General features: G+C 52.0%; 1 protein-coding gene across 6 annotated transcripts in view; it reads right to left on the reverse strand.

Moving 5' to 3' along the window:
• Positions 1-2,433: 2,433 nt before the first annotated feature.
• IGSF9 (immunoglobulin superfamily member 9) overlaps positions 2,434-27,751 on the reverse strand; it is a 100,360-nt gene continuing 75,042 nt past the window's right edge. For all 6 annotated transcript variants that reach the window (XM_029580346.1, XM_029580340.1, XM_029580345.1 and 3 more), the window contains 5 exons: positions 27,092-27,262; positions 26,602-26,647; positions 23,996-25,576; positions 21,724-21,869; positions 2,434-4,341 (listed from right to left, as the gene is read on the reverse strand). In XM_029580346.1, the coding sequence (XP_029436206.1) occupies positions 4,124-4,341; positions 21,724-21,869; positions 23,996-25,576; positions 26,602-26,647; positions 27,092-27,262 (2,162 nt within the window). In that variant the 3' untranslated portion in view covers positions 2,434-4,123. The remainder of the gene's footprint in view (positions 4,342-21,723; positions 21,870-23,995; positions 25,577-26,601; positions 26,648-27,091; positions 27,263-27,751) is intronic.

Raw genomic sequence — 27,751 nt, forward strand, 5'->3', positions numbered from 1 at the left:
ACAGACGGAATCAAGGGCCACGATTCCTCCCTGTGGAAAAGGCGAACCACCCTAGGATCGTCCCCATTCACAGTCGGGGCTTGTCCCCGCCCCCTCATCCGGGCCCTGATGGTTTGGAGAGGAATCCAGCTCCACCAGAGGCTCCCTGACCTCCGACTCTCCCAAGGGCTCGCCTGCATGCATAGGCTAACTCAGGTCCTGGAAGGACACGGATCCTGCGGCCCCTCGTGCCCGGAAAGGCAGTGAACTGCAGCCTTCTTAACAAGATATGTCTGGTACCGCCGCTGTGAGGATGCCGAAAAACCAATGTGGGTCCCTTGCTGGGCTGCCTGAGCCTTGCCCCACCGTGCAAACCATGCGCTACGAAGGACAAGCAAAGAAAACAGGTAAAGAAAACAGAAACAGCTTTTTTTTTTTTATCCAACTTAAAACTTTAACAAAAAGAGCACATCTCTGAAGCTGTGGTAGCAGGCTTCGGACATCCTCATGGGAGGGAGGAAGCTGGCACCATCAGTCGTCCACCCCCAATGGCGAAAAGGACCCAGCCAAATAGGGTCCCCACCCCCTGCTCGTCCACCTCAAAACCAGAAGGGATGGTCCCACCAGGACCTGCCAACCTTCTGGAAGGTTCTCTTCACTCCTAACCAACTTTAACTTTTTTTTTTTTTTTTAACTAATTCGCAGACTGCAGGTTTTGCACCACCACCATCTACTGGAGACAGAGAAATCCTGAGGGACTGCAGGTGGCACATCAGGTTACGTGCCAGTGTCAGAAAAACTCTCTCTGTCTCCATCTCTTGGAAGGGAGGCAAAACCCAGGAGTCTGGACTGATCTGGGTACATACAGGGAACAGCGCAGCGCACACCCAAATGCATGTATCCATGGTACGACGCAACATCGTCTCCGCTTTCCCTACCGATGGAGACACAAGGAAGAGACTTCTGCACGCGTGAAAACAAACAAGATCGACTCTACGTGGGCAGAAAATTGCCTGCCTTGGATTGGAGGATCCAGTTGGTAAAGCACCTCACCCCATCACAATGCACTCTTATTCCCAGGTCATCAAGGCTCAGCTTCATCTTTTCTATTACTTGGTCAAGAACCCAACCTTCTTCCTTCTAAGGGCTCCCCCTTCCAAGGCAGCCCATGCACCTTGCCAATTCCTGCTTTCCTCCCCTGCAGCTCCCTTTTACAGAGTGGCTGGGAACCCCAGGAATCTTCCTCGGCTGCAGACTGATCCAATCTCCAGGCCTTCAGCAATGAATAGTCATCAAATACACACTTCGATCTGTTTGCATATTCCCAGAAAACCTAACTGGTCTGCGGTCCTCCACGTCCAGGGCTGAAGAACAATGGTGTGCGCTGTCTTGAGAGGTCAAGATCAGGGGGCACTTTTTCTGAATGGAAAGAAAATCACTGATTGGCCCTTTTCATGGTCAGGATGAAGAAAAGGTCAAAGGGGTAAACATCCACAGCAAGAAGTTTCTAGATGCATGAGACTGGAGTGTCCTAGTGGTTAGAGCAGCAAGCTGAGTCAAGCAGGGAAATCAGGGGTCTTATCCCACTTCTACCACTGATCCTCCTCGTGACCTCGGCTAAGTCACTTTCCCCTCCACTGCCCCAGGTACCAATTTAGACTGTGAGCCCTCTCTGGGGCAGGAACCCACTTTACTACACCTGACTGCGGCTCGCCTTCAGCTTAGGTTTGGAAAGACGAGCGATTAAATCCCGACCTTACCCGTGGATTGCGTGGCTCTTGCTGTGCAAACCGCTGAGTCACTGCCGCTCCTCATCAGCTCCTAAGGCGTGGTGGCACTGGGTCAGGGTGGGGCAACCCTTGACCTAGGCGAGGGTTTTGTTGGGATGGTCGTGGCTGGCTCAACAAATCACTCCCTCATGTGAGGGGCACAGACCTTCTTGGGCCATGGCCTTGGAACCGAGCAGCAGTGGCCTGGGGGATTCGGGATCTGGACGGTAACTCCTGCAGCGGGGTCGTTGCTGACCTGTACTGTACTCCTGACTGCTAATTAACAGGACAAAACATTGTAGAAATCAAGATGCCCAGGGTAACAGAGAACCATAACATCTCATAGGGGAAAAACAAACAGCTCATTGCTGGCTAGGACTCTCTCTCTCGTTTTTAACCTTCCTTTTAATTTAACTCATGCCCACCCCAAAGAATTCTGGGATATGCAGTTCTATTTCTGGAAGCAGGACTACATGCTCCAGAATGCTTTGGGACAAGGATAACCCCCAGGGAAGCCAGGATGGAGGGGAGGCATGTAGGGGGAATGAAGGTAAGCCACAGTCAAGCACCTCTCTCTCAAAGCACCATCCAAGGAAGAATGACACAGACCCCATGACATTATGGGATATATATTCAGGAAAAACAGCAATACGGAGATATCCTAGAAGCAGGCTCCACCCATATGTGCAAATTATATACAGTTTATTTATATATTTACACTGTACAACAGAAAGAGAAGCAGGAAGTATGCAGACCTTCCTCCCGAGAACCAGGGATAGCCAAAGAGAACAGAAACATGTTCCTTAGCGTAGCTCATCAGCGAACAGGCAGGACCAGTCTGTGCGCATGGACCTCTCTTGCTTCAGAGCTGCAAGTCCATTGACACATCACGGGGAAGGGTTAAAACATGACCGACGCTGCATCTCCCCAATGACCTGCATCCATCTGGCAGTGCCGAGACGATCTGAGAACAACAATGAACGTCTATCCTAAGAGGGAAACTGGGGTCTTTTTATCACATAGGTGTAAAAATAATCGTTTTCTTGTGAGTTGTGAGCCTGAGGTGCGTGACCATATGAAGAGATCTGGCTGTGCACTGGGTGCTATATATATTATTTTTTTCTGCCTCCTTTTGCCTCAGGGGTCCAAACAGGTCGGGTTTTCAGGACAGTGTTTCTCGACCCAGTCCTGGAGGCACCACTAACTGATTATACGTATTCTTTGTGGCTGAGACAGGATTTGCAAACAGCGGCTGTCCAATATCTACAAACAGATCTCCTGCATCTTCATTACAAATAGTCTAAGCAACCAGACCCATTAGTGGTGCCTCCAGGACTGGGTTGGGAGCTGGGCATATGTATTCATTTGTATTCATTTCTGCAGTTTGTGCATGACAATTTTTATGTTCACAAAATTCAACTTATGCATGTAAAATGATATTTATGAGCATAAACTACCAAACATTTAATTCCTGGTGCAGTGCCATTGATCCCAGTTGATCTCTGGTTTTCTCCTCTTTTCTTTGCAGCTAACCGGTGCCCTGTGCGAAAAGTGAAATTGGCACCTCTCTCTCTTCCCTCCATGGTTGGCGGCAGCTCTGGCCCAGTGCTCCCTCCTTCGCTCCAGGCAGTGGCTCCAGCACGGCATCCCCTTTCTGTCTCTCTTACCCGGCATCCCCTTCTCTTCCCCTCAGCAGCATTATTCCCTCTACCTCCATGATGTGAAAGGGTAAGGGGGGGGAGGGGAGTGACAGCAGGGGTGGCACCCCCTCAATAAAATGGCACCCTGCGTGGCCATATAGGTCACAAGCACCAAGACGGCCCTGCAGCTAAGGGTCTTCTGTGCCTATCCCGGGCTTTCTTGAATTCTGTTATGGGTCTTATCTTCATCACCGCCCCAGGAGGCCTCTTCCATACATTCTCCACCCTTTCCATGGAGACATATTTTCTAATGTTGCACTTTTGAGACGGATATTACAATCTCTTCTTCTAGGACAGCGCCGTCCACCTCTGAGTGCCCAGGGCCAAAAACCATTCTGGATTTCAGGATATGGCTAATCAGTGTGTGTGACTGTTACGTGCATTTACCGCCCGCGACAGATATCCATGGGCAAGCTGACGTAATGTGCGCTCCGTCGTGGTCTCCAGGCTCAACAGCCGCGGCTGCACGCCGGATCGTCCTTGCCTCTCACCGGCGCATCGTCCCGTTCTTTGACCTCTAGTGCTTAAGATCCGAGCCGGCCGGCCAGCGCAGCCCCGGAGTGGCACAACGGGAGGATGGACAGAAGGCGTGTGTTGGCACGTGCCTGCAGGATGCCCGCTGCCGCCGGCCACAGGAGGAGGAGGAGGGGCCTCAGCAGGCGGAGGGAGGCTCCGTCAGAGAAGCGTGGCCTGCTCGTAGAGTTCGTCGTAGTCTCTGCTGCCCATGTGGCCCTGCCGGGTCTCCTCCTTGTGCCTCTGGTATGCTAGGAACTCCTCTCTCAGAGCTGCGCAGCGAGCCTCGGGGCTGGACACGGTCTGTGCGCAAGAGAAGGCCAAGGCGTCCACAGAGCTGGAGTTGGTCGGGGACCCACCAACTTCTCTCATTTTCAAGCCTGCAACAAGATGGAAGCAGAGGAAGCAGAGGATGTGATAACAGGCATTGGGAGGGGCTCTCTGAGCTTCCCTAAGGGAGGGGGGAGGGGGGAGATGTGGTTCTTCAAATTGTATCCCATTTATTCCCCAGGAACTTTTAGATAAGAAAACAACATGCATCCCCCCCCCCCTATTTCTGCTGATGCACCCCATCTCCTATCCATGGCTCTAACATGATCTGGTGAGGAATACGCACGCCAGGCGAGCGGTGCACAAGTTCAGACACTCAGGTTAGGTTCCATTCCCCGAGTCTGCTCTTGCCAGGTCCCAGATGGGCTTTGCAAATGCTCGGGCCCCCCCACCCCCCCGAAGTGGAAGGAGGGCTGCCAGCTAGCTGGGGTCCTCGTTAACGGACAGGGCCTTACTCCGCTTGCATTGCACGGGCTCGTAAATACCGGGCTTCCAGAGAACGGCAGGGCATGCAGGGGAGTAAAACCAGGACTGCATTAACTCGGTGGTTAAAAAAAGTGCAGCGAGCAAAAAAACGTAGATCCTGGAGTACAAACGCTGCCTTCTGCCTCTGCCCGGGAGTCGCTGGTTGCAGCTTCCTGCAGGAGGAAGTTACAAGCCCAGCTTACACAAACCACATCCTGTTCCCCTTCCTGCTGGGTGCAGGGGAGGAAGAGGAGAGCAAGCAGCAAGTGAGGTGGAACGGGTAAACAGAGGATGGTGATTTACCCTTTCGGATAATATGAACAAGGGGCAGCTCCACGAATCTAACAGCCAGGAGATTAAAAATGGATCAGAGAAAGTGCTTCCTCACTCAGCGCACTGTCAGGCTGTGCAGTCTGCTGCCAGAGGCCGTGATCAGGGTGACCGGCGCAGCGGAGTTTAAAAGAGATTGGACCGTGTTCCTGGAGGAAAAGTCCAGAACACGTTATTAGCCAGGCAGACTATACAAAGCCACTGCTCTCCCTGGGAGTGAGTAGGAGGAATTAGATCTGCTTTATGGGACCTGCCGGGTGCTTGCGACCTGGATTGGCCACTGTCGGAGACGGGAGGCTGGGCTCCATGGACCTTGGTCTGACTCAGCAGGGCAGTTCTTATGTTCTTAGGACCACATAGGTCCCTGAGGGGACGACAGGCAGCACTTGGATTTCCAGTACTAACAAGGTCACGCCTCAGAGGACCCGCGGTCGTAAGAGATGAGTCACATTTTTTAGCCTGAACTAAGAAAAAAAGGAGAACAGGAAGTGGCACCACACAGCTCACCAGCATCAAAGTAGGTTAGTGTACGATACCCACACTCCCAGCACACTCCCACCTGAGGATGAGGGCAGCACGGGCAGGCTGCCAGCCTCCTAAATCACATTTTTCACCTCCACACACATCAGTGGCATCATCCGCTTCAGTATTCCTGTGTCAGTGTGACGTCTGCATGGGGCTCTGATGAAGAGCCACCGTTTAGCTGTCCGTGCTGTATTCATGCCTTAGGAGAAGCAGCGACATGCCTGCATAGGGTGCTAAATGAAGATCTAATTTTCAGCTGTCCGTGCTGTGTTCGTGCTTCACACATGGATGGGACCATTTTGCCTTATTCTGACATCATTACTATGCTGTTATGTTATATCAGCATGAGGCCTACATGGGGCTCTTCAACTGTCCGTGCTGTATTCATGCTTTACACTTCAGCAAGACACTGCAAGGTGCCTTGATGACAAGCAGCACAGCAACACCTTCAACCCCGGGCCCCCGGACTTAGATTCATAATAGGGATAAAAGGATAGAGCAGTGCAAAATCAGACAAGATTAAATGAAATCTCCACAGCTATGAACTAAAAAATTCTGAATTCAGATGGGAACTTTTAATGCTCTTGTTATCTTTAGCACAAAGGAATTCTCAAAAATGTTGTTGTCACTTCACCTCCTTTAGCCTTTGGCTCGGTCAGAATGCTGTTGGGCTACGGTGCCAACAGCCTTCACTTGCAAGCAGCTGGGAATGTCTCTCTATTTTTTACAATCGCGTCCCAAATATCAGCCCCAGCCACGGCAGAGACAATCCTGGGTGAGCAGCCACAAATTCTGGCTCCCTCCAGAGCCCGGTTAATGTGGATCCCAAGCGTGGCCACTAGGTGCCGCCACTGCCCAATGACCAGGGACTCCTCCCAGTCACAAAAAACCCCCCCACAAAAACCAGAGAATGCATCCTTACTCAGACGGTGTTCCTTTATAGGGCAGATCGACAGAGGCCTGCCATACTAAAAGATTCAGCTAGCCAGGAGCTTTCTGAAGCCGGCTGCATTTACAGCTGAGAGAGAGTGCAACATGAGGACCAGAACCTGCCCTGAGGCATTCGGGGGTGGGGGGCGCAGGGCAGAAAGGTGGGCATTGCCCCCCGCAGGTCCTGGGGGCAAACTCCGGTGCTGCGTCCCGCTCCACCCATCCGTGGAGTTCATCACAGCAGCAGGCAGAAGCCAGCACTGTCATTTCCTGAACATACCCAGATCAGTCCAGAGTAGTGGGATGTACCCAAGCCACCCTACACTGGGCGGGAACCCGAAAGACCCACATGCAGGACACTCGCACCGAAGGAGGATTCTTCAGCAGCATTAACGTCCAGGCGATAATGCTTAGTGAAAGTGTGTAGAGACGACCACACAGCCGCCCTACAGATTTCCTGGGGCGACAGAAGCTGACACTCTGCCCAGGAAGTAGCCTGGGCCCGGGTGGAATGAGCTCTGAGACCCAAAGGTACCTGACGCCCTCGGGCTATGGAGGACGAGCAGATAGCTTCTTTAATCCAATGGGAGATGGTTGCCTTAGAGGCTTTGACCCCTTTGTTGGACAACCGAAGAGAATGAACAAATGATCGGAATGACAGACATCATTGGCAACTTCAAGATAGCGCAATAAGGCGCGTCGCACGTCCAAAAGATTAAGATCCTTCTCGTGAGAGGAAAGCCAAGACCTCCATGGGAACCCCGGAAGTTCCACCGTCTGATTGACGTGAAAGGCCGAGACAACCTTAGGAACGAAGGCCGGAACTGTGCGCGACGACACCTTTTCGTCGTAAATCCTCAGCAAGGGGTCGTGACATGACAACGCCTGCAACTCCGAAATCCAACGAGCCGAACAAACGGCCACCAAGAACACTGTCTTTAAAGTCAGGTCTTTAAGCGACGCCCTGCGGAGAAGCTCAAAGGGGGCTCCACAGAGCACACGAAGCACAAGATTCAAACTCCAATCCGGGCAGACCGCACAGACGGGAGGACGCAAATGCTTGACCCCCTTGAGAAACCGAGCAATATCCAGGTGAGCTACTAGCGAACAGCCGTTAAATCTTCCCCCGCAAGGCACCAAGAGCCGCAACCTGCATGCGAAGGGAATTGAAAGCTTAGCGAGTCCCTGTTGCCGGAAATCCAACACCTGAGGAACATCTACAAGTAACGGAGTGCTGGAGACACCACGTCTCAAAAAGCCTCCAGCTCTAGCCTCTCTACTCAGTACATTTCCAACAGAACACAACTCTGACCAAATTTGAACTTATTTCCTCCTTAGAGATCGAAACAGTCCTAAAAAAACTTAAACCCTCCTCACACCCCACTGATGCGATCCCTTCTAATTTACTTATAGCCATCCCTAAAACAGTTGCCAAACCTATCGCAGACATTATCAATTGTTCACTAATTCAAACCTGCTGAAACTCGCAATCCTCAAACCACTCCTGAAAAAACCTAACCTTTCTCCAGATGACCCAGCCAACTTCCGACCTATTGCAAATCTCCCCTTCATCTCTAAAATCCTGGAAAAAATAGTAAACAGACAACTGACGGAATACCTTGATGACAACAAAATTCTAGCATCATCTCAATTTGGTTTTCACAAAGAACGGAGCACTGAAACTCTCTTAATCTCTTTAACTGACACAATACTCCTGAATCTTGAAAAAAAACAATCCTGCTTACTCATACTCCTCGATCTATCAGCCGCATTCGACACGGTGAAACACTCCCTTCTCTTGGAATGTCTAGCCGACATTGGAATCAAAGACACCGCACTAAATTGGTTTAAGTCATTTCTACAAAGCAGATTTTACAAAGTTAGAATCAACAACAATGAATCCCACCCCGTCGACTCCTCTATGGGAGTCCCTCAAGGCTCCTCATTATCTCCGACTCTTTTCAACATATACATGTTACCGTTATGCCAGCTCCTATCCAAACTCAATCTTAAACATTTCATTTACGCAGACGACGTACACATTTTTATTCCAATTAAAGAATCCCTTCAAAAAACACTAGAATTCTGGAACTCCTGCCTATCTTCCATTAACAAATTGCTCTCAAGCCTTAATCTAATTCTCAATTCCAATAAAACGGAAATACTCCTTATCTCTCAAGACGGTAACTACACCAGGCCAAACGCAAACCAAATAAATCAACCATCCTTTGCTGCCCAAGTGAGAAACCTAGGAGTCATCATGGACGATCAACTAAACTTAAAGAGATTCGTCAATAACACTGCTAAGGAGAGCTTTTTTAAATTACAAGTCCTTAAACGTCTCAGACCACTACTGCACTTCCAAGACTACCGATCAGTACTCCAAGCAATCATATTCTCTAAAATCGATTATTGCAATTCGTTGCTAATCGGCATTCCAGCTAACACCCTTAAACCCCTTCAAATGCTGCAGAACGCCGCAGCCAGGATACTGACTAAGACCAGCAGGAGAGATCATATCACCCCCATTTTGAGGGACCTACATTGGCTCCCAATAAAGTACAGAATCTTATACAAAACACTATCAATCATTCACAAAACCATACACAAGGGCATTCCTCTTGAACTCAACTTTCCACTTCAATTTCATCTTCCAACTAGACCAACGAGAACAGCTTACAAAAACACTCTCTGAACAACACACGTCAAAACTTCGCTAAGCAAACGCGCACTGTCTTCAGCAGGTCCATCAATTTGGAACTCCCTACCTTCTTTTCTCTGGACAGAACATTGCCCAATCAACTTCAAAAAGAGACTAAAAACCTGGCTATTCGAACAAGCGTTCCAATCATGATAATAAGATACATCAACGCCTACTCACTAGCAAATAGTCCATCAAAAGACCCTCAAACCAAGCTTAAAATATAAAATATTACAATAAGATAATTTTCAGTTTCTCCATCCTCTATTATGTACTAAGTTATTTTACCCATGTTATTTTACCCATGTAATCTGTTCCAAGTTTAATACCCTGTTCTATATAACTTGCATTTCTCATGCTTGTCTTTTTCAGTTACAATGTAAACCGAGATGATATGCAAATTCTGCATGAATCCCGGTATATAAAAATGTTAAATAAATAAATAAAATAAACATAAGGCCAGAGACGTAGCGTAAACGTCGCCTCTCAAAAGCCAAGCTGCGAGAGAGAAGTGATCCTCCTGATCCAAAAATATGGTTCCCTGTCGAAGCAAGCGCGGAAGATGAGCTAGCTGCAAGGGACCCTCGAGAGCCAAGTGAACCAAGTTCGCGAACCACGGGTGACGCGGCCACTCCGGCACCACCAGCACAACCCTGCCGGGGTGAAGCTCTATGCGACGGAGAAGGCGACCGATGAGCGGCCAGGGAGGCAAGGCATAAAGCAGAATTCCCATGGGGCAAGGACACACCAGGGCGTCGAGACCCACAGATCCCTGCTGTCGAAGATGGCTGAAGAAGCGTTCTGTCTTTGCATTGTCCCGAGTAGCTATCAGATCTAACTGAGGAAACCCCCATCCGGCGCAAATGAGGTTCCACGCTTCGGGGGACAGTTCCCTGGGATCGAGCTGCTGTCTGCTGAGGAAGTCCGCTTGCACGTTCTCTACCCCTGCGACATACGATGCGGCAATTCCCCGAAGATGACGCTCCGCCCAGGCGAACAAGAGCCGCGCTTTGAGTGCCACCGCAGGACTTCTTGTCCACCGTCGTCGCATTGTCGGGGAACACTTATACCATTTTGCCCTTGATCCAGGGAAGGAATGCTTGCAGCGTCAGCCGAACAACTCTCGCCTCGAAACGATTGATGGACCAGGTTCCCTCCTGTCTGCACACACTGCTCCCCAACCGGACAGACTGGCATCTGTGGAGATGATCCCCCAATCCGGAGGATCGAGATCCACACCCCGGTTCAGACTGCTGCTCGACAGCCACCACGGCAGACTGGCTCTGGACTCTGGTAGCAGCGGCATGGGCAGGTGGAACTGTTCCGACACTGGACTCCAGCGTGCTAATAGCGCACGCTGTCACGGCCGTAAGTGAGCGAACGTCCAGGGAACCAAATCCAAGGTGGAAGCCATGGATCCCAGGACCTGTAAATGATGCCAGACTGTGGGAGTCTTCCTCCGAAGAAGGGCGCAGATCTGAGCTTGCAACTTCGTCACCCTGCCTGCCGCCAGAAACACCTTGCCGCGAAAGGTATCGAACAGCACTCCCAAGTAAACCAGCTCCTGGGTGGGTTTCAGGTGCCTCTTCTGCATATTTATTATCCACCCGAGCGACTGCAACGTGAACGCTCACTCTCCGGATGGATCTCTCACAGTCCTCCCGGGACTTCGCTTGAATCAACCAGTCGGCCAGATACGGATGGACTAAAGTTCCTTGCTTGTGAAGGAAGGCTGCTACCACCACCATAACTTCGATGAACGGACGAGGAGCCGCTGCGAGACCGAAAGGGAGGGCTCGAAACTGGAAATGCTGCCCCAAGACCTTGAAGCGCAGAAACCGCTGGTGGCTTAATCGGATTGGTATATGCAGATACGCTTCCGTGAGATCCAGAGACGCAAGAAACTCTCCTTTCCGTACCGCCGCCAATACCGTCCTCACGGTTTCCATCCGGAAACGTGGAATCCGAAGACAACGGTTTACCTTCTGCAGATCGAGGATGGGACGAATAGTGCCTTCCTTCTTAGGGACCACGAAGTAAACCGAGCACGGGCCCCGTCCCTGCTCTGCCACCGGAACTGGGTCAATGGCCTTGAGCTCGAACAGCCGTCGCAGGGTCTCCCGCACCGCCTCTTGCTTGCCGCGTGAGGCCACGCGGGACTCCACAAACACCTCCCGAACCGGACGTGAGAACTCTAGAGCGTAGCCGTCTCTGATCACCTCCAAAACCCAGCGGTCCGAGGTAATCTTTGCCCATTCCGTGTAAAAGTTGGATAATCTGCCTCCGACAGCTTCGACGACGGAATGGGTACTTGTGGCTTCATTGGGCGGGCTTACTGCTTCCTGCAGCAAGGTGTCCAGAGTCCCTACCGGAGCGGCGACTGCTGCGAAAGGACTGCTGGCGTCCTGGAGTCTGCTTAGTCGCAGAAGGCGTGGAATATCGGCCTGCTCGAAAATGGCGAGAATCTCGACAACGATTCCGAGAAGGAAAAACTTTCCTGGTAGATCTTCTATCTTCTGGCAACTTATTGCCCTTGGACTCTCCGAGCAGTTTAACCAGCTGATCAAGGTCCTTCCCGAAAAGAAGCTTACACAGCTGAGATTTTGAGGACAAATCTGCTGCCCAATTCCGCAGCCAGAGAAGTCGTCGTGCCGCCACCACGGAAACCATGCCGCGTGCCGAGGTCCGCACCAGGTCGTAAAGCGCATCCGCCACATATGCAATGCCCGCCTCCAAGAGGGCGGCCTGCAGTGCACCATCACCGCTGGTCCCAGAACTGGCAACCGTCCTGCCTATCTTTCAAAGCGGTAGCTCCAGCCACCGGGATAGTGGTCTTCTTTGTTACCGCAGAAACCACCGCATCCCACTTCCGGAATCTTCAGCAGGTCCAAAACATCAGCCGAAAGGGGATAAAGTTTTGCCACAGCTCTGCCCGCCTTCAGCCCCGCATCCGGAGAGTCCCACTCGCGGGTCACCAGCTTGCTGACCTTCGGCAGTGGGAAAGACGTGGTCCGCCCACGTATCCCATCGAGAACCGGATTAACCCCTTCATTATCGGATTCGTCACGCTTAAGAAGGCGGACCACGCTGGGATCGTCTCCCTCAGCAGGCGCGTCCCCATCTGTGTCATCCTGATCGATGTCCCCCAGATCAGGAATCGGATCCGCCCCCGGGTCTGGCACTGTTCCTGAACTCGGGACTGGGTCCTGTGGCCCCTGGGTTCTGTTTCCCATCAGGCGAGACCGTTGGTCATTGGACCGACCCTTCTTGAAAGGTGGTTCGGAGAGGACATCCGGCTGGCCGGGCCTTTTGAGCACCGCCGGCTTCCTGGCTAGGAAGGCCTGGTGCATAAGCAAAATAAACTCAGGTGAAAACCCATCCGGGTCCCCATCTCCCTCCGAGGGGTCCTGAGGCACCAGATCGCCTGCCCCCAATGAGATATCCTCCCCCACGGGGGCTAAAACGGGAGGGGAATCTTCCTCCCGCAACCCTCGGCGAGAGGCAGCCCCCCCCCCATGGGGGAGGGGGGACACCAGCCCCGAGGAGCAGTTTGAACAGAGGGAGGCTGAATCCAATGCCTGCCCATGCGGCAGGCTGCCAATTTGGATCGGGGCCACATTAATCACCACGCAGCCACGCGGTCTGTAAGCTGAGGGGGGGGGGGGGGTAGCGCCGAAGTCAGGGAAAGGTGCGCTGCTGGCGGCGTGAGAAAATATGCAGGTACCGCGCAGCCACGCGGTCTCTAAGTTGAGAGGGGGTAGGGCTGAAATCAGCAAAAAAGACATGCGCTTTCAACAGCCGCGAGAAAAAGATTCAGTCAGGCCTGCCCTGCACCTGCCGCACTGCCGATTGCGCCGAAAACATAGCCGGCCAAGCAACACTTACCCCCTCCCTCCTCAAGCCACCCGGAGCCCTGGGAGCTGAGGGAAGCCAAGGAAAGAAGCTGTCACACTCCCCGATCAGCCGCAAAGGCCGCCCCCCTTGGCACCGACTCCTTACCTCAGAAGAGAAAGACGCCGGAGAAGCTCAGGGCTTTACTTTTTTTTTTTTTTTTTAAACTAAACTTAATGGAGGCAACCTATGCAGGGGTCGAGGGAGCAGCTTCGGAGGTGAGTAGCCAGGAGCCCCTGGCCTTCACACACCGAGTGGGGACGGGCGAAACCCAGACAGGGGTATCCAAACCCCCCCCCCCTTCCCGGATGCCTGGCTTCCACTGAGGGATGGCCCACGAAGGTGCCTAACACCTCAGGAAGACAACCTAAGGAAAAGTAAAAAAATATCTATCTAAACTGAAAAACCTAACTAAGACTGCAGGTGCATCTCTACCATCTGCTGGAGTCAGAGAAATAATGAGGGACTGCAGGTGGCTTTCTCGTACATGTGGCAGTGCCCGAAGTTCTTTGCTCTCTGACTCCACCTGCTGGTAGGGATACACAACCCACGTCTCTGGACTGATCTGGGTATGTTCAGGAACTGCCCCCTTTTCAGCGTTCTCTGGGTCGCCCCCGCAGGAAACCCTCCGAGGCCACTGCGATAAGACGATGTAGCGGCCGACGCAGGCTCGGGCTTGAAAGAGCTGCCACTCTGAGAGCTGGGACAGCAGAGAAAAAGTTTCATGACTGTGGTGCTTTTCACTTTATTTTGTATATCTGACCCTTCCATGCCAGGGGTCAGGGTGTTCCCACGCCCCTTCTGCCCAGAGAATGCAGCAGCGCAGATGGTGGGAACCTCTGTCACAGGCTGAAGGGGGGGGGGGATGGAGGACCTTATTCTCTGAATCAAGTTGCACCCCCCCGGGATTTCTCCAGCTCCGGGGGACACTGAGGAAGGGGGAGCTGTGACAGGCTTACTCCTTGCACTGCAAAGCATGCTCTATGCGTGGGTCAGGGGGATGTACTGTGAACCTAGGTGCAGCCCCAGCTCTGGCACCCACTTGCTCGCGTCCAGCAAGCCACCGGGTTCTAATCCTGGCTCTGCCGCTGACACGCTGGGGTGGCTTTGGGCCGGTCGCTTACACGTGACGGGGGGAGAACAATAGGTGACAGGAGGTAGCTGCGGCTCCCTTGAACCACGGCTGAAGGCACCGATGTTTCAGACAGACCTGCTCGCCCCTCCGAGACAGCAGCTCCGGTTTCCCTTGCAGGTGGGGGATGAAGAGCCTTGTACACCCCATGCCTGTGAGACGGAGAATCTGTTTGCCTCTCCCTCCACCCCCACTAATCACCAATGGTTTCTTACAACCATCCACGCCAATAACAACAATAATCAAGAGAGTCCCAGCTCGGGGACCTGCTGAGATCAACGCTGCACTAAGCTGAGCAAATACCCAGAATAAACAGAACAGGGAGACTATGACAAATATATATTCTTCCAAGGCAGGGGTTCTCAGCCCGTCCTCGGGACACACCCTGCCAATCAGATTTTCAGGATATCCGCAGAGAATATGCACAAGATAAATCTGCATACACTGGAGGTGATACGTGCAATTCTCTCTCCTGCATATTCATTGTGGATAGTCCGACAACTCGACTGGCTGGGTGTGTCCCGAGGACTGGGTTGGGAACCCCTGTTTTAAAGCACCAGAGCAAAACACAACGTTGGCTAACTTAGAACGGAGTTAAAAACACAACAAAATGATTAATGTGAGCCTTTTTACTGTGCCAGTCTCTTATTTGATTTCTGAGAGTGATTAGTATTTAAGAGCGAAGCAGGGGAATGCTGCTGTGCATTGCACCGGCACACACAAAAGCATGAATACAGCACGGATAGTTGAAGAGCCTGCACAGATACAGCACAGACAGCTGAACTGTGGATCGTCTTCAGAGTCCTTGTGCAGGCCGTCGCACTAACACGCATCAAAGCGTGGATACAGCAATATAGCACGGACCGCAGACCTGCCCCCCCATGCAGGGATCACACTGAGCCACATAAAGCACGAGCACAGCACAGACAGCTGAAGAACAGACTCAGGGGAGGAGATCTGCTCACAAGTCACACAGCGTCGCAGTGTGACTTGCCTCCGCGCCGAGCTGAGATTGGCACAACACTGGGGAAACTGCAGATGTAGCCCTGGGGTGATGGTGGAGGAAGGGGGTGACCCCCCATGTCCTGGGTAAGCAGAGGGACCCGTGTGGTGGGAATGAGAAGCAATGACCCGAACAGGGGAGAGGGCACAATAAAATCACCAGTGCAAGGACTGGCTTAGCACTGGGCTTTATGAAAGGTCTGGGACAGGGATTCCTTCACCGATATCACCCAGAGAGAATCAAGGAGAAGTTACTGAAGGCAGGCCAATTCCCACGAGTGAGTTTGTGCACCTCTACCAGCAGATGGAGACAGAGTAAAAGCTGACTTCACAGATATATATAGCCCTGCCCAGACATCAGCCCGCCAGGGTTCTCTGGAGAAGCCAAACTGTGGACAACATCATTATAACTGAACAGGACTGTTAACACTCAACCACTCACGCTTCCAACCAATGGGGAACACTGAGCTCAGACAAAAGAATTAACATTCACTAAACTAAGGGGCTGATTAAGCCACTTACCAGTCCTTCCAACGAACAGCGGGAACAGCATTCTGCAGCGTCCGCTCCTAAAAGGGCAAACCAAAAGGCAAAAAAAATCCGCAGCTGAGGGCAGGTCGGGGACTGGGTGGCGTTCCCTTAGAGGAAAGGGAATTATCAGGTAGGCGGTAATTTCTCCTTCCTCTGCGCTCAGGCAGGCCAATCCCCACAAAACCACTCCCGAAGAGGGTGGGAGGCTGCCCGGGGTCCAGTTAACGCAGCACGCGTGAAGGCTGCTTACCCGGAGCCCAAAATGCCCAAGCGGTAATGCTTGGGAAAATAGGCAAGGAAGACCGCATCGCTGCTCGGGAAAACTCGGCCGGAGGCAATACCCAAGGCTCCGCCCACGATAGCGCCGGAGTTCTAGCGGAACGCGCCCCGACGCGCCTAGGGAAAGGAAGGTCGGCATCCACACGGGCGGCCGTGATGGCATCGTTTTTGCAAGGCGCTACAGTTGCCCGGGTTGCCAGTTCCCCCGGTTTACCCCCACCGTGGAGCCCCCAACCGCCGATCCTACTTCCTGAAAGACTTAAGACAATGTCAAGCACCTCAGACGCTGCTTGACCTCCGAGGCCCGCAAGAGACGATACTCAGGCCCAGCACTGTCCCTGCCCAGTGCGGACAGGGAAAAAGAGTGATCCAAGTGAAACTCCCCAAACCACTATCGGCAAGGAAAGGAAGTCACACACACCGAAATCGTGCGGCTCGAAAATCCGACGCACTGAACAGATTGCCACGAGAGAAAAAAATGATCTTCAAGGTAAATAGCTGAAAGGAAATACCACGAGGTGGACGAAAGGTGGGGACCGCTCAAGAACTGGAACACGTCTGGATGAGAAGACGATGGCCCGCCATTGACTCACCCCCTACAACAAGCGGGAGTCCCTCCTATCTGTGCCCTTATTCCTCTACCGCCAATTCCCCACTCCTTGCTTCCCACCTGGCTGTGCCGTGGGCTTGGGGTAGGTTTCCTGAGCTGGTGCGTCCTGCTCCCTCTCTTGCCATGTTTGAATCCCATCTAAAGCCCCACCTTTTTGAAACTCCTTTTAAATCTTATGCCTGATTGTCTGCTTTTAGTCTTGATTAACTTTCTTTTTTTTATTTATAACTTATTACTAATTATAATACAAAATGTATCATACTGAAGTATTTATCATCATATTATCTAGTATTACAATTACTCTATAATTACTTTTTCAATCAGTATATAGAAAAACTACATAAGAAATTATAAGACATTGAATTCCATTATTGAGCGAGTGTTACAAGAAAAAAGATAAAGAAATACATGCAACAGTTTATACTAATTAATCTCCCACATTAACTGCCTTTTACAGGGTGTGATTTCAGAAAAGCCTGCAACGCTGTGACTTCATAGAAAAGGAATTTTTTGTCTTCATGCCATATTTCGCACTTACACGGGTATCGAAGATAATACTTTATCCCCCTTAACAAGCACTCACTTTTTAAAGCAAGAAATTCTTTCTGCCTTAATTGTGTTGCTCTTGATAAATCGGGGTATAACCAAATTTGCTGACCATGAAATTTCTGATCTCTATTGCGTAAAAATAACCTCAGTATTGTATCCCTTTCTGGAGGAAATATGAAGGAGACAAATAAAGTTTCTCTCTCTAATATCTCTGTCTCAGATGACATTTCTATAATACCTGACAGATTCATGGATTGGTTCTGGCTGACTATCCCTCTTAGATTTTTTACTGGGAATATAGTAAATTTTACCAATGGCAGGTATAGCCTGTTCTGGTATCTTTAGTATTTGCTTTAGATATTCATTAAACATTTCTTTAGGGGCTATAACACTTTGAAAGGGAAAATTTAATATTCTCAGGTTTGAATACCTTAAATTATTTTCCATATATTCATACCGTTTTTCATTCAAACTCTCTGATTTAATTAAATTTTTTTGAATTTCTTCAATCTTAGATATTCTTCCTTCTTGTTTTTCCACTTTTTCTTTATTAATATTCACTAATTTTCCCATCTCTATAGCTTTTTGCTGACTATCCTCATATATTGCTGTTAATTTAATTATCGCTTTCTCTAAAGTTTTAATAGCAGCCCAGATAACATCCATTGTTACTTCAGAGACAGAGGAAGATATAATCACATCTGTTTTGGGCTTAACCTCCTCACTCCCTTTTGCAGTTATGTCCTTTATCTCCACTCCCGGGTTGATAATGTCAATTGGCTCAAGGGCCAAAGAGGCATCCTTCCCTTTAGATGAAACAGATGGAGTAGGTATACTGGGAGCCCCGGGGCTCAACGAGATGGCTTCGGCCGGAGAGACTGATTCTTGCTCCAGATCGGTCTCTCCAATGGCCCTGTCCTCCAGGTTCAATCCTGTTGCTGATATAAAAAACGTAGTTATTTGTGGCTGGGATTGACCCTGCATGGGAGACGAGGCTACCTCCTCCCTTATGCGGGCCTTCCGCTTGGTATGAGGCATACTCATGAAATACTTGCCAACTTTTATGTCACAGTTACCTGATTCAATGTCTTAAGTGGAGGTTTGAAGGGAAAAAGATTAAATTGTACTTACAATCATATTTTCTGAGATTCGAAGAAGAAAAAGACTAAGCTCAAAAACTTCTTTTCCTGACAAAGCCGCGCGCCCCTTTGGCGTGCGCGGCTTCGGCAGCGAGCCGACGTCGACAGTGCGCCGTGGGGGGTTCCGGTTTTGACCCTTACTGGCCCCTCCTCCAATGACATCAGTGGCAGATGGCAAGAATCGCTGGTAAAGTTTTCAAAATGAAGCTCCCAAAGGTAAATTGTTAGAGAAAATGTTCACAGGGCAAATAATTCTCACCCGTGTCTCTTTCACTTGCAAACCTCCAACTTTCTTTTCTTTTAACCAAGTCTGTTGTCCTGTATGTTTGTCTTAATAGACTGTAAGCTCCAATGAGCAGGGACTGGTTTTTTTGTATATTTGTACAGCGCTGTGTATGTTGTGTAGTGCTATAGAAATGTGTAGTACTAGTACTACTACTACTACTACTACTACTAGAATCTTCAGGGTGGTAAAGGCCAAGTCTTTAAGCAAATCTTCGGGCGGAAATTCCAAAATTAAAGGACTTTCCCCTTGAGAGGCTGACAACTTTGCTCTTCACACCAGGCCTGTAAACTCTCTGACTATAACAAAAGCCAGAGTCGTAGAAAAAAAAGCTCTCTGTCCAGAGCAAAGTGGAATCACTGCAAAAGAATAATCATGTTTCAACACCCCAGCCCTTTCAATGGGCCAAACCATACGAGAAAAACAACCTGGATCGTCATGTGGAACGGGTCCCTGACACAACCTGCGTGGCAGCCTTAGAGGACTGCCCACTGGCAGCCTCTGCAGAACAGCCTATTATGGTCTCAGGAATCAATCCAGAGCCTTCAGAAGGATGGTTTGGGTCTGACTGGCAATCTTCTGAACGATCTTACCTAGCAGTAGTCTTGGCGGGAAGGCATATACCATCCTGTCTTGCAGTCATATCCGAACGACAGCATTGAATTTTTGTGCTCTCTGATCTCTACGACGACTGAAGAACTGTGGTGCCTCTGTGTTGGCAGAGGATGCCCGCAAAACTCGAAACAGACTCCCCCAGAGCGATACCATAAGCTGAAAAGCTTCTGATTCCGCCTTGAAGACTGATGTAGAGTTTGCAGACCACTGTCGATGCATTGACCAACAGCTTCCATACAAGCTTCCAGTCACTCAGCAAACCACCAACATGTTAGTGGAACTATTCATGCTTCCAACTGCTGTGAATCCCCCAACTCAAAAGACTTTCATCTGTCCTGAGAACCAACCAGCCCAGTGCCTCCAGAGAAATCCCCTTCCTGAGATGATCCACCTTTAGCCACCAGCGCAACTGAACGTGCACTGCCAAGGGCAAATTAAATCACACCATGCACTCCTGTGACTGCGGATGTCACTAGGTAGCAACGTACGTTGAAGGGGCTGCAGGAGTGTCCTCACATAAGGGACAATATCCAAAGTGGCCAGGACCTATCAACTCCAGGACCTGAAGATACGACCACACCGTCAAACTAGTAGTCCTCCTCAAGGCCTGAACCTGAGCAACTAATTTCTTCCGGAGAAATACTCTGCCCAGCTCTGCGTCGAATTGTATGCCGAAACACTCTAGCATCTGAGCCTTCCAGGAATCTTCTGTCTTTCCTTCTTTTTTTTTTTTTTAGCAAACTCCAGTCTGCAGGTCTGCATCTCTCCCATCTGCTGGAGACAGAGAAATACTGGGGGACTGCAGGTGGCACTCTCGGTTATGCAGCAGTGCCTCAAGGCTTTGTTCTCTGCCTCCATCTGCTGGTAGGGAGATATAATAAACCCACTCGTCTGGATTGATCCGGGGTATGAACAGGAAACGAGCTTACTCACACTGCGATGCTCACAGCTCCACAGCAAGAGACACTGGAGAGGGACCCCGCGTGGACGGGTGGTATAGGGCATGCTGGGCATCCTCAGTGTGCCTAGTCACATGTTTTCCCCATGGGGACTCTATCACATGAAGTCACCCACGCGTGAGGACTACCTTCCTGCTTGTCCTCGCAGAAAGGCATGTCCACCATCTGCTGGAGCTGGAGAATACTGGTGGGCTGATGTTGGGCAGGGCTATATGTCAGTGAGGTCAGCTTTTACTCCGGCTCCATCTGCGGGTAGAGGTGCACAACTCACTTGTGGGGGATTAGCCTGCCTGAATGGAGAGGAATCCACTACTGCCACCTGGAGGACAGGATCAGCAATGCCATCCAGGGGAACTGGAGCACCGACATCACCAAGGGAACCCAGACTACTGAAACCAGCCCAGGGGATTAGACAACCAGTGCTGGCCAAAGGCACCTGGACCAGAAAGACATCACTCCAGGAGAACCCAAACCACTTGGTGCCGGGGGGGGGGGGGGGGGGGGGATAAAAATGTAAGCAGGTCATGGGAATGACTTTTGGGTGGCATGAAGAAAAAGTGGGTTAGAAAACCAGGCTGCAACCAGAGGACAAGAAACAGAACCTTGCAGGGAAAGTGTATGAGGGAGAAAAAGCAGCAGCCTGGAGTCAGCTGTATTCAGCAGGGAACGGATATGGGGAGAGGAGGCTGCAGCAGTGTGGGGGAGGGGTGCAGGGGATGAGGAGAGGAGGCTGCAGCAGTGTGGGGGAGGGGTGCAGGGGATGGGAGAGGAGGCTGCAGCAGTGTGGGGGAGGGGTGCAGGGGATGAGGAAAGGAGGCTGCAGCAGTGTGGGGGAGGGGTGCAGGGGATGAGGAGAGGAGGCTGCAGCAGTGTGGGGGAGGGGTGCAGGGGATGGGGAGAGGTGTGCAGGGGATGGGGAGAGGTGTGCAGGGAATGGGAATGGGGGAAGCTTGCTTGGCAGTGAAAGTTGGACCAGCTCTGCAGTAATTACACAGAGATCATTAGGGAAGGAAACAGCCCCTCGTTAGGCAAAGCCTGACATCCGCTCTCCTGACTATCAGCTCAGTGCATCTGGTCGGGGGCTCGGCTGGAGGAAGGCCACATCCAGGCTGTGTGTCGCACACAGGGACGGGCAGGGGCTTACTCCACAGCACACACACGTGTGGTACGCACGGGACCAAGAACCCAGGCTTCTGGCCTAAGGCATTCGTTTCCAGAATAATCCTCCTCGGTTTATTCCCTCCCAATTTTTGCCCCCCCCCCCCCCCCAGTCACATCATGCTCTCAACCTGCACTCATCTTGCACGGCCTCCCTCATTGCATGCTCCCACGTGGGTCTCATCAGGGAGCCATTACGCCTGGCTTCTCTGCCTTCTGCCACCCAGGAACCACGATCGGCTGTAGTCAGAAAGCCCTCTGACGATTATCACTTTCACTCTTTCTGCCCCTCTTCCGCCCCCCCCCCCAATCCAGCGCCCAACGATGCCGTACCTTGCCGCTGCAGATCCTGCACGGCCATGCTGGACATGGGCCTCTTGGGGTTCCCACTGCGGTACAGCTGCAGGGCATCCAGAATGTCCGACTCCACCGGGAGCTCCGAGTCCCACTCGTAGTTCTCATCCACCGAAGTGTTCCTCCTGCGGGGGTCACAGGTCAGAATGCTAAGAGCACAAAACTGTGGGAGACGGGGAGGGAAGCCCTGCAGGAAACTGAGGTGGGACAGGGTCAGGGATGCCAAGCTTTAGAAATTAGAAACAATGGCCAGGCCCTCCCCCACTGACCTTCTTCAAAGCGGCGGTGCCTGGTGGTAGGGCCTAGCAGTGGAGGCAGCATTACTGACCGTCCAAACCCTGTCTCGCCCCCTTCCTGTAGAGAAGCTGGGAGAGGATGAGGGCCGCTACAGGCCCCGGGGAGCAGAGCAGGCACTGGCTTGGTCCCCACCTGTGCGCCTCCGCCTCAGGCCTAGGAACCAGGCCCTGCTGCTTAGAAAAGGTCCGAGGGGAGGATGAAAGAAAGCTCTTGAGGGGTGGCAGGGGAGAAGAGGAGGTTTTTCTTGCAGTGAAGGCCGGTAGCCAAAGGATTACCGGCACAGTCGTTGCCATTTTACAGGCCCTGCAGGCCTCTGATAAAGCAAATCGGAAGGCGGTCCCACGTAGCCAAGGCAAAAAAAAAGGTAGTAAGGTAGTCCCTTTGTTGTTTTTTTGCCTGCAGGCCTCTGGCCTCCCTGAAAATATCTCTTCAGTGGTCTGGGGTGGGGTTTTTTTTGGAGCAAATCATTGCAGGTTTAGTTGTCCACATTCCTCACCTGAGATGTATTTTACTGCTCACAGGGAATTCTGGACACTGGTAAAAATCTCCACAGCCAGTACTCGGGAAGATAATAAAATGTTGATTCTAACGCCCTCACCCGCGTCATCTTTCTCTAACAATCTAAGGAAATTTAGGGTAATGAGGTAGGGTTAAGGATAAACTTAACGCCCAAGGTCAGCGTGCATTTCACATTGTTATTTGGAGAAAGTTGTGTGGCCGCCGGGTTCGTCCACTTGAGCGCACGGAAACAAAGGTCAACGAACTCACACACACACAAAATATTACAAGGCCATCCTTTCTTCTTGGACTAACCTGAACTGTTTCCTCAACTAGCTTTCGGGCAATATTCTCCCTTCAATAGGACCAAACGAAATGAGCAGCTCAGAGCAAAGGGTGACATTTGAGCAGAAAATATGAACGAATGGCAAACTGTAGTCCAAAAGATGGCGAGAAGGGGGAGTAGGGAGGTGGCTGAGGTGTTAGAGGGAGTCAAGTTTTATATCTTTAATCCTTTCTCACCGGTCCCAAAAGCACCAGACCATTTTAACTACATTCCTTTCAATCATTTATTTTCACTTTGTTAATCTTTATGTCTGTGCAAATTGTTATTCTTTCTGCCTGACAGATGTTTTACTATCCTTGGACTTATCCCTGCTAACCGGAAGCAAAGCTCCCTCCTAGAGTTATCCAGCTGTGGAAAAACGGCAGCTACGAGACCACGGCAGCTGAAAAATATTAAGCCTCCAGAGTATTTCAGGAAATCTGGAAACGTGGTCAGAGCGTTTTGTGTCATTTGTTCAGCTTGGCGGTAATAAATTCTCAGCTGCTTCGACCTGACGTTCAGGGACACCATACGGAAATCTCTTGTGAAATCAGTAAATATTGTAGAAGCACACAGAGGGACCCATGCAGGTAAAACAAAAAAAATAAATAAATAAAGGAACTTTTTACACATCCAAAGTGGTCTCCTGTAAAATCGTCCGCCCACTGTACATCACGTTCAGGTGTAAATTTCATCAGCGCAGGGCCGGGGATTTGCTGTGTGTACATTTTTAGCAGGGGAAAAAAAAAATCTGTGCATGCGTTTTAGCTGGCATTAAATGGTGCAGGTAGGTTTGGTGGGATAATTTTAAAAGCGGATTTACTGTTCTAACTTACGCTTGTGTTGGCCAGCTAACTTGCTCCCAAAAAGGCTGGTGAGCGAGAGGCTGCAGTACCAGCAGCAGCCAGGGGAGCGGCGCCGGTATAATGTGAAAGGAGCCCTGCAGCTGCTGCGGACAAGCCCAGCTAGGATAGCAGCTGCTGACTACTTGCAAAATTCCACTCCATTAATACATTAAATAATTTTATTTGGCATTACCTGGCACTAGCAGAACTACTCCCATTACAATTTAGGCGTGATGTCCCTGTTAATTTTTTACCCTCCACCCGAACAGGGGAAGCTCCAACTCACCGTTTGCTGATGATGGCTATGGAGGGCTCCGTCTTCGGCTGGCTCTCCTCAGCTCCAGAGCCCTGTGAACCTCCCCCGCTGTGCCAGCTCCCCGTCTCTCCCAAGGGCGAACCAAAATAGCTGCCCCCGAGAGACTGGGCCAGGGAGGGCGGCCGGAGGAAGGACACGCTTCCCCTGCCGCTGCTCTGGCTTGTCAGGCTGCTCCTGAGGGCCTTTTCGGAAGGGGAGCCGCGTAGGAACGGGGCCCCCGGGGCCCTCTGCTTCTCGAGTGTCCTCAGTTCTGTAAGTGCATGGAATGGCCCCTCCTGACTGGGCGGGTCTGCCGGGAAGGCTGGCTCGGCCCTGCTGTCCACGGGAAGCGCTGGGTGCGGCCGGTCGCTGCCCCACTGGGCGTGCCTCGCCGGGTGCTGACTGGAGCCCTCGCTGACGAGAGTAGTCCACCGACGGATGCCAGGCGGGGCTGCCTTCAAGGGCCCCAGGTTCGGTTCTGGGGATCTGAGGAAAGAATAGGCCGGTGCCAGCTGCTCCGGGGCCTCCTGGTTGGCCCCGGTGTCCATGTAATCGGGACAGGGCGTCCGACAGCAGGAGCTGGGCTTCTCCAGCTCTTGGCTGCCTGCCAGTTTGTCGCCGGCAACCAAAGTCCCGTCCTCCTCCGCGCTGAGACGCGTCTGGCTACGCTGGGCCTGCAGCCGCGAGGGGTTCTCCCGCGGCGAAGGGTTCTCCTCAGGCGGCCAGTCGCCGTCCACGCTCATCTCTTTGAAGAAGGGGAGGCTGAGGTACTGGAGAATGCCACTCTGGGCCGAGGCGCTCAGCCGCGGCTGGCTGGCTTGGCTCTGAAATCCTGGCTCCCTCTGTCCGTGCAAGGAGGGGGTGCTGGCCAGGCCACTCAGGGAAGAACACCCCTTGCGTTCAGAGTCCTTGAGGGCCGACACCGTCCTGTCGAAGTTCTCCTCGCTCGAGCTGGCCCCTCTCCTCCCCTCCTCGATCCTGCTGTAGGGCAAGGTCCCCGCAGAGGCTACCGGGCTGACGTCCACGATGCACAGGGGCTTGGACCGCTCCCTGGGGCTGCTGCAGCTGCCGCCGCACCCGAAGTACCTGCCCTGGCGGCGTCCGGAGGCCTGGGCTTCTCGGCGAGCCTGGCCCGTGGCCCTGGGCCTCAGCGTCACCCCCTCCCGCCAGGCCCCTGCTGCTCCCGCCTCCGGGTGGATCTGCAGGTACGACTCCTGCCCGCCCTCGGAGGGGGGGCGGCTGAGGTCCAGCGAGCCCCGGCTGCAGAACTCCGGATAGAACTCCGTCTCCCTGGCGTAAGGGAAGCCTTCCGTCAGGCCCGGCCGGGGCCGAGTCTCCGGCTCCACCATGAAGCGGCCGTCCGGCCCGCGGGTGATCCGCTCCAGCGCCATGGACTCCCCGATGTGGCTCTCGTACACGGTGTACCTGGAGGTGCTCCTGTCGCTGGCAGCGGGGTCCGCGCTGGACTTGGCCTTCTCCCCCCAGGGCGGGGCCTTCCGGAAGCTTTGGTAAGGGGAGGAGCAAAGTTTTATCTTCATGAGACTGTCGGCGCTACCAGAGCTGTTAGAATTTCTTGGATGGGGAGGAAAAAAAAAATAAGAGGAATAGGCATTAAAGAACTGATTTACATTTCCAAAACCAATTTGCCTTGTTTTATTTATTTATTTATTTTTGGAGAGATAGCAGCTTTCAGTTGCACTTATTAATCTTCCCTCCACCCTAACCTCCATACTATCTCCTCCTATCCCACCCTGAATCAATCCAATTCTCCTCCTGCATGCCACAAGTCCTTCCCCAACCCAGACCTCTCCCTCTGCAGCCTTTTCTCCCTCCGCACTCTCCCCCCCCTCATGCTATCAACTCTTCTCCTTCTTCCTCTCCACCACAGCCCTCTCACTCTCACTCCCTCCACAAACTTCCCCATCTTGCTCCAGGCCCTGGTAGCTCCTGCACTCCCCCAGGTCCTGCCTGGGTTGAGTGCATTTACAAAACCCCAGGAAGCCAGACTCCACCCTCCAGCCTTACAGCCATAATCTCTAACTCCTTATTGAACTTGTGCCTTTTCATTGGTAGCTCAAGGCACATTACATTCAGGTAGTGAAGGTATTTTCCCTGTCTCCAGAGGGCTCACAATCTAACTTGGTACCTTAGGCAATGACGTGGTGTAGTGACTTGCCCGAGGTCACAGTGGGATTTGAACCCTGGCTTCCCTCGTTCTCAGTCTGCTGCTCTAACCACTAGCCCCCCCCTCCTCCACTCCAACTCTTAACTCGTTTGTAAAACAAAGAGCGGGACCCTCAAACATCTGGAACAAGGTCTGTCTATGTAACGGGTGTTGATATCCCAGCGCTGGCACCATTCAAACCCAGGTCCCCTCCTTAGGGGAGACGTGAACCCAAGGCAGAGCAATCTCATAAAAGTACAGAAAAATAGCAACTTCCTGTGAGCTGTCAGCGGGGGGAGGGGGGGGGACGGGGACTATCATCATAGTAAACTGTGCGTTAGCAACAAAGAAGGCAGAAAGAAGGAGGATGAGAAAAATCCAAGAAGAGATTACCGACACAGGAGGCAAGGTCATGGAAATGGAAGACACTTACTGTGACGGTGACGGCTTCTTGCTGGGGGGGAAGGCGATGGGTGGATCTGGAAGGTCGTGAGAACACAAAAGGGGGAAATCACATGGAGGGCAACTTAAAATAAGAGACAAAAAAATAAAGAAAGAACCCAAGGGGGCTGGGACCTATCCCAGAGATCCTAGCGAAGCGCTGCCTGAGTAAAGTCTCTGCGAGCCACACAGGGGATCCCTCAAGCCCTGCTCTCCATCCCACAAGTCTTTCAGCCCTCCCCGCCACCATCTCTGCAAAATCAGTGGGAGAATAGTTTTTCGGGATCCCCTTTAAATATGGCCACGCCTTCTTTCCTCCTGCATAATGAGATGTGAGCTCCTACTGGCTGAAGAGCCAGGATGGGGCAAGAAGACTGAGGGATCTTCTAGAAATTATACAAAAAAAAAAAGTCATGATCCCTAAACCAGGAAAATTGATGGGGGGAGGGATCTTCCCAAGGGTCCCTGGGGTGCTGGGCTACCTTGCTGGCGCTTTCGGTTCCTGGTCGTCCTCCGGTGGTTCATGACGCAGGCTGCCACCGTGCTGGCGACCACGGCCATGCCAAGGAAGCAGACCCCAGCGATGAGGCCCGCCAGCACCGGCTGCGGGAAGGCTTCAGGGAGCTCGATTCGGGACGGGTATACTTCCATACCTGGGGGACAGGAAGGGAGACTGGGGAGTGAATACAATCCACCCCCCCCCCTCACCCCTGCCTCCAGAAGAGCCAGGACCCCCACCCCAAGACCGAGACACCACCACCACTCTATTAGGCACAAGGCGAAATGTAAAAAGCTGGGCATGACCGCTGGGCATCCAAATTAGGAACGGAGCCCTGCCCAGAGGCAGCATCTAACCAGCAAAGGGAACATCTCAGCTGGGCCTAGACCCGGTGACCGCTCTAAAGCTGGCAGCTCAGCTCTTCCCCCCCCCCGAAGGAGAGCGAGGACCTCCTGCTGGGGTAAGGGGGGTAGTCACTCTTGCCACCAGAGGGGGACTCACTTTGGCTGCCAAGTGAAAGCATCGGACTGGCCAAAGACTTCGCTGTGGTCTAGGATGCACGTGAGGATTCCATGAGCGACTCCCCGCACCCATGATCCCACCCATGACTCACCTCCACCCACCCACCCACACACATACTCAC

The sequence above is a fragment of the Rhinatrema bivittatum genome, chromosome 16 (genome assembly GCF_901001135.1).
Source record: "Rhinatrema bivittatum chromosome 16, aRhiBiv1.1, whole genome shotgun sequence".
Lineage (NCBI taxonomy): Eukaryota > Metazoa > Chordata > Amphibia > Gymnophiona > Rhinatrematidae > Rhinatrema > Rhinatrema bivittatum.